This window comes from Bos indicus, chromosome 18 (genome assembly GCF_029378745.1).
Source record: "Bos indicus isolate NIAB-ARS_2022 breed Sahiwal x Tharparkar chromosome 18, NIAB-ARS_B.indTharparkar_mat_pri_1.0, whole genome shotgun sequence".
Classification (NCBI taxonomy): Eukaryota; Metazoa; Chordata; class Mammalia; order Artiodactyla; family Bovidae; genus Bos; species Bos indicus.
The window spans coordinates 51,582,828-51,589,614 of record NC_091777.1 but is presented as its reverse complement, the minus strand read 5'-3'; the positions used below and the strand labels follow the sequence as shown (position 1 = coordinate 51,589,614).

At 55.8% G+C, this 6,787-nt stretch overlaps 1 protein-coding gene across 1 annotated transcript; it reads left to right on the top strand.

The window, feature by feature from the left end:
* Nucleotides 1–774: 774 nt before the first annotated feature.
* On the top strand, nucleotides 775–5,808 carry ZNF526 (zinc finger protein 526). Its single transcript, XM_019979574.2, has 3 exons — nucleotides 775–887; nucleotides 2,943–3,043; nucleotides 3,133–5,808. Exon 3 carries the CDS (start codon nucleotides 3,150–3,152, stop codon nucleotides 5,181–5,183), a length of 2,034 nt encoding a protein of 677 aa, XP_019835133.1. The 5' UTR covers nucleotides 775–887; nucleotides 2,943–3,043; nucleotides 3,133–3,149; the 3' UTR covers nucleotides 5,184–5,808.
* The last annotated feature ends 979 nt before the right edge of the window (nucleotides 5,809–6,787 follow it).

Below are 6,787 nucleotides of genomic sequence, written 5' to 3'. Positions count from 1 at the left end.
TCCAGGCAAGAACACTGGAGTGGGTTGCCATTTTCTTTGTTGTTTTTTTTTTTTGGGGGGGGGGGGTTCCATTTTCTTCTCCAGGGGATCTTCCCACCCCAGGGATCTAACTCAGGTCTCCCGCATTGCAGGCAGACTCTTTACCCTCTGAGTCACCAGGGAATCCCCTCTCTTATGGCAATTGTCACCTCTTGAAACCCAGTCCTGGGCCAGACACACAGTAGGCGTCCAATAAGTGAATATCATTAAATTCACCGAAGAGTGGGAGGGAAGGGAAAGCAATTTTACAAACAGGGAAGGACTATGTCCAGGTTAGATGGGTTATAGTGAGCATCCGCATTATATCAGGCCCTGTGTTGAGTATTTCTACCTGATTGATTTCATCCAACCCCCTCAACAGCCTTTGAGGTAGATTTGATTCAAGCCCATTTTATTCAGGAGTAAAAGTGAGGTCCACAGAGGGGAAATACCCCAAGTGTGTTTGACTCCAAAGTTGTGCTCTCAGACATGTTCGGTCTCTTCAGCTATAAAATTACACTTCTGTTAAGGTCTCTTGCCACCCAGTCCACTCCAGGGTCCCTTGCTTTCCCGTGATGCCATTTCTTTTCACTCAACTTTCAGACTTGGCGGTAGAGCTACCCGGGAGAACTGCGCAGGCGCTTCTCCGAGCCCGGAGCCCCGCCCACAGGGCACAGTTGCGTGCGTGGAGAAACTCGCCGAGCCCCGCCTGAGCGTCCACGCGCAGGCGCAAGGGCGCGTGCCCTCCGCTTTCGGCTCTGATTGGCTGTCAGGGGTAAGGGAGCCGCCCAATGGGAGGTGTGAATAGTGAGGGGTCCCGCACGCCTGGAACTGAGGGTCTGTGTCAAGAGCGGCGGGGGCTGCAGGAGGTGAGAGAGACGGGTGAGGGCGCCCCGGGGCGGGCCGGGGAAGAGAACGCTGGGCATACGGAGAGGGCGGAGGGAGAACGAAGGGGACACCGAGGGTCGAGGAGCTTTGGGGCCTGCGCTAGGGCGGGAGCGGCGCGGAGTGGAAAGAGCGCTCCTTCCTCGGTGCCCTGTAGTGTTGACTGAGCGCCTGTGGCGTGCAGGCCCCCCGCTGTTTGCAGGGCTCTCTCAGGCTGCGGCGTTGATAAGTTTGGTCAGAGAAAAGGGTTGTGTCTCAGAAAAGTTGAACTTCCAGACCCCTGGGGGGCTCTTTTTTGAAGGACTTTTGTTGATTCCCTAAATAAACCCATCTTTCTCCTCAGTAGTTCACAATCCAAGATTGGGAAATGGGAAATGTTGACTAGGAAAGTCCACACTTCGGGTCTTTTTACACATTTACTGGGTGCCTCCTGTGTAAAAGCCTTGCACCAGGCGCTGGGCCTCGCTAAAGGGGAATTCTCTTTTGGCACCAGAGCTGTAAACAATGAAAAGTTGAACTCTCAGGCCCCTGGTTTCCGGGAAGATCCGTTGAATGGCTTTTGTGTGCCAGGGCCCCGGGCAACTCAAAATTAGGGAAGGAGTCAAAAAGTTAGCTCTTGGGCTTTTAATGAATCATTTACGCAAGGAGGATATATTGGACACCAGCTGATAGCAGGGCCCAGTGATGGGCCTTGTTATTGTGGGAATTCACAGTTTAATAGGAGGGCTGGTCTGGTGGGAAAAGTGGAATGTGCACAGAGACCCTTAAATTCTCAGAGCCTCACTTCCTGAAAGGAGCATTATTCATTCAGCAAATATACTCAGTGCCTATTGTGATGAGACCTCTGGGAGCTTAACATTTTTAACTCTGTCCCAAGTTTATGATATTTATGATAATGGAGGTGGCACAGGATACCATAAAAACCCCAAGGAGGGACTTCCCTGGCAATACAGGTTATAACTCCATGCTTCTAGTGGAGGGGGCAGGTTCGACCCCTGGTCGGGGGCAGATCCCACATGCTAAAAGGTGCAGAAACTTTTGTGTGCACACCTGAAAGCTGAACTCTGGCACTAACAGATGAGTTGAAGAAGAAATGGAGATGGTGGGGATTATATTTGGAAAATTACTACTGAGGCGTGCGTGGGGGCAGTCTGAAGGACTCTGTACCCCCATTGTGTGAAGGGGCCTGGGTTGGGTTGAGCCTACACCAATAGAGGGAGATAGGGGGCACATAGAGGGAAGTTCAAAAGTTAAAATCCCTGCACTTGATCAGTGGTTTTGTTGATGACAGCAGCCCCTACAATGCATCACATCTGCCTTGCCAGCCTTCTCAGTCTGATGAGTTTATCTCAAGTTCATGATATTTGCTATAATGGAGGTGGCACAGAATACTATAAGAACCCCAAGGAGGGACTTCCCTGGTGTTGCAGTAGTTATAAGTGTAGGGGGCACAGGTTCAACCCCTGGTTAGGGCAGATCCCACATGCTGAGAGATGCAGCCAAAAAAAAAAAAAAGAACCCCAAGGAAGAGGGAGTGGCCACCACCCTGTGGATATAGATATGTTATTTAAAAAGACTTCACAAAAGGAAATGCTGGGTGGGAGTTTGTTAGACAAGAAGAGAAAACTTTCTTGCCAGAAAGAATAGCAGCATCAAAGACTTAGAACAGGAAAACATTTCTGGAGAATTACAAGTAATGATTCTATCTAACCTTGATCAAGTACCAGGGACTTTGTGGTCATTAGTACTTTTAGCCCATTTCACAGGTGAGAAGACAGTCTCAGAGAGACAAAGTAAGTGGTGGAGCTCAGATTCAAGCCTAGGGCAGTGTGGTTCCAGAGCCTGTGCTCTTAAACTTTGCTGCATCCCTTTGTGTACACATAGATGGAGGAAAGATGCTGCAAAGAGAGGACATGCACAGGCAAAAGCCAGCAGGCCCCTAAAGATACATTATGTTCTTGGAAAGGGTGTGACCAGCCCTCTGGGTAAGGAGGGTGGCCTCAGAGGCCAGACTGAGGAGGGCTGTCTCCCTCTTGCAGATGCCTGGGCGCCATGGGGTGCAGTTCAACTACAGAGTCATGGGCTCACTGAAGACTGAGGTATAAACATTGGATCCAGACTTGCTGATTGGTAGAGACTGGTGAGTGATGACGTGGGCAAGGGAACTCCTGAGACATCCCCCCTCCCCTGAGTTCCTGGTGTCTCATTAGGCCCCCCTCCTTTCTCCAGGCACCACCTTCCGCGCAATGGCAGAGGTGGTGGCTGAAGTGGCTGAGGTAGCTGAGATGCCGACACAAATGTCACCAAGGGTAATGGAGATGTCAGCACCGATATTAGGGGAGAAGATGGAGCTGTCAACGGAGCTGACTGAGATGACACCTGGGGAGGCCGTTGCCTCCTCCCTCTTCTTCCAGTTCATGTGCTCTGAATGTGGCAACCTCTACAACACGCTGGAAGAAGTCCTCTCACACCAGGAGCAGCACGTGCCCACTGTCACAGAGGAGGAGGCACTGACCACCCAGGACACTGGCCTGGAGCCGGAGCTGGTGCCAGGCACTGAGGAAGGGCCTTTCCAGTGCGGTGAGTGCAGCCAGCTCATCCTCTCCCCCAGGGAGCTCCTTGCTCACCAAGATGCCCACCTGCGGGAGTCTGCAAGCCAGATCCAGTACCAGTGTGGAGACTGCCAGGAGCTGTTTCCCTCACCTGAGCTGTGGGTGGCTCACCGCAAGGCCCAGCACCTTTCCACTGCAGCAGCTAAACCTCCGGTGCCACCGCCTCTGCCTCCCGTCACACCACCACCTCCACCCCCTGCTCCACTCGAAGTCAAGATGGAGCCCTACGAGTGCCCCGAGTGTTCTACCCTCTGTACCACCCCCGAGGAGTTCTTGGAGCATCAAGGCACCCACTTTGACTCCCTAGAGAAAGAAGAGCACAATGGGCTAGAGGAGGAGGAGGAAGATGATGAAGACGACAATGAAGAGACAGAGGAAGAGGAAGAGGCAGCAGCCGAGGTTGGTGACGATGCAAAGGGAGGTGACAAGTCTGCAGCTGGCCAGGCCCAGGGCAGTGGGGATGGTCCCCCACACTGTACCTCAGCAGGGACACGCCGGCGACACCGGCGGGCATCCCACGGCCCAGCCTCAGCGGCTCACCCCTTCTACTGCAGCCAGTGCCAGCGAAGCTTCAGCTCTGCAAACCGGCTTCTGGCTCATGGGCGGGCGCACGTGGGTGGCACCCATGAGTGTACGACCTGCTCCAAGGTCTTCAAGAAAGCAGCCTCCCTGGAGCAGCACCTGCGGCTGCACCGCGGTGAAGCCCGCTACCTCTGTGTGGACTGCGGCCGTGGCTTTGGCACGGAGCTCACTTTGGTGGCCCATCGGCGGGCCCATACTGCCAACCCACTGCATCGCTGCCGCTGTGGCAAAACATTCAGCAACATGACCAAGTTTCTCTACCACCGGCGCACGCACGCAGGCAAGAGTGGGGCACCCCCCTCAGCAGCACCACCCACGGTAGCATCTGCGGTGGCCTCCCTGGCTCCAGCCGAGCCCACACCTCCCCCCCCAGCCCCTCCCACCCCACCTGCCCAGCTGCCTTGCCCTCAGTGCCCCAAATCCTTTGCCTCGGCCTCCCGGCTCTCCCGGCACCGGCGCGCCGTCCACGGGCCCCCTGAGCGGCGGCACCGTTGCGGCGTCTGTGGCAAGGGCTTCAAGAAGCTGGTCCACGTGCGCAACCATCTCCGGACACACACGGGCGAGAGGCCCTTCCAGTGCCATGCCTGTGGCAAGACTTTCGCTTCTCTGGCCAACCTCAGCCGCCACCAGCTGACCCATACAGGCGTGCGTCCCTACCAGTGCCTGGACTGTGGTAAGCGCTTCACACAGAGCTCTAACCTACAGCAGCACCGGAGACTGCACCTGCGGCCAGTGGCATTTGCCCGCGCGCCTCGCCTTCCCATCACTGGACTCTACAACAAGAGCCCCTACTACTGCGGGACCTGTGGCCGCTGGTTCCGTGCCATGGCGGGCCTGCGACTGCATCAGCGGGTCCACGCCCAAGCACGGACCCTGACACTGCAGCCTCCCCGGTCGCCCCCTCCTGCCCCGCCCCCACCCCCCGAGCCTCAGCAGACGATCATGTGCACCGAGCTCGGGGAGACCATTGCCATCATTGAGACGTCCCAGCCACTGGCCCTTGCAGACACGCTGCAGCTGTGCCAGGCAGCCCTGGGGGCCTCTGAAGCAAGTGGGCTGTTGCAGTTGGACACAGCCTTCATGTGACACAGTTAAAGATCAACAATAAAAAAATGTGGTTGCAAAACAAGTATGGGCACCTCTGGGGAGAAGGGGATCACCCCCTGAAAAGCCACTTTGGTGCCCACTGGGTGCCAGCATCCATCCTGGCCTCTTCCCTACTGACTCTTCAGAACGGCCCCACCAGGTGTCACCTTTCTCTGCCTGAGGGGACACTGAAGCTCTGAGACACCATACAATGTGTCCTAAGCCACCCTACTGCGTTGCAAAGTGGGGTTCTCCAAGACTCTTTGCTCCGTGTCACCCTGGTGCCTAGGAATGTCAGGTAACCTTTCCTGAGCCCCGACCATCTGCCAGGTCTCTGCTGGGCACTGTCACGTTCCTCTTCAGGTCCTCTGCTTGTTCTCCACCGCCCGCCCCTACCCTTGCCTTCCCTGGACTCTGGGATCCCTGCATTTGGCTCTGCCTGGTGGAAGAAGGTACTTGACTTCTCTGAGCTTCTTTCATCTCACTTCCAGCTGAAAGATGGGTATTCAGCTGCAGATGGGTGATACTGGAGACCCAGACATGAGTCAAGACAGGGGCTGTGCCCCAAGAGCCATACACAGGGGTTGGAGGAACACACCCAAGTACAGATGGCCTTGTTCCCTGAGTGTCTTGTTGATTTATTGAGCCTGGGTGTCGTAAGGTCCACCCTCTGTGTGCTGGGGCCCAAAGACGAGTCAGGCGTCTGCGGTGCCTGAGGCGGGGCAGGCACACTTCAGCCCCAGGGTCCCCAGGGCGGCAGTGGGGAGGTGTAGGGACAGTAGGAGCCCGGAGCAGGAAACAAACCTCCATGGTAGATCGGGGGTCAGAGACTTCTAGAGGAGGTAGTCCTTGAAAAGGCAAACATCTGCTTGTAGAAGAAGAAGGAAATACTACAGGCAGACACCACCGTGAGGCGTTGAGTTCTCGGTGCACTCGGAGGTTGTCCAGTTACTGACGACAGTGACAGCAGGCATTCCGCTGCCCAGCTATGGGCAGGCGCTGCAGTTAGCACTGTGTGTGTATGTGATCCCAGCAGGCCTGTGAGGCCATCCCAATGTTATCCCAAGGAAATAGGGACAGACTCATCCAAGGTCTCAGAGCTGGGCAGAGGCGTCAGCCGGGATTTGAATCCAGGTGGTGCTTTCAGCCCACATCTGTAACCAGTGCTGTTGAGTGCCTGTGACCTGAAACCAGTACAGGGGGCGGCGGCTCAGAGGAGTCAGTGTAACTGCAGGGAAAGTGACTGGACTTAAGGGGCCGCAAAAGATAAAAAGGTCTTGGGAGCAGGAAGGAATCCCCAACGTTTTCTGAGGTTATGTGGGGCTGATAGTGCTCTGCTGTCCAGAAGAAAGCAGATCACTTGGGGCAGGCTCCTCTCGGGCCTCTAGACCGAGGTGCTTGGACAGGTGCGGCAGGACAGGCTGTGGCTGAGGTGTCCGGGAGGGAGGCCGGGCGAAGGAGGGGTGATGAGGTGGGGGTTGGGGGAAGTCTAGACCTGGGAAGGCCTTGAAAACCAGCCTTAGAAGTTAGGGAAGTGCAGGGGGTGGGATGGGGTGAGGGTTCTCTCTGGGGTTAGGGCTCTTTGGCATCCATCAGGATGGGGC

What these genes read in the sequence shown, in the direction of transcription:
- ZNF526 (XM_019979574.2), top strand. Translation starts at nt 3,150, where the DNA reads ATGGCAGAGGTGGTGGCTGAAGTGGCTGAGGTAGCTGAGATGCCGACA.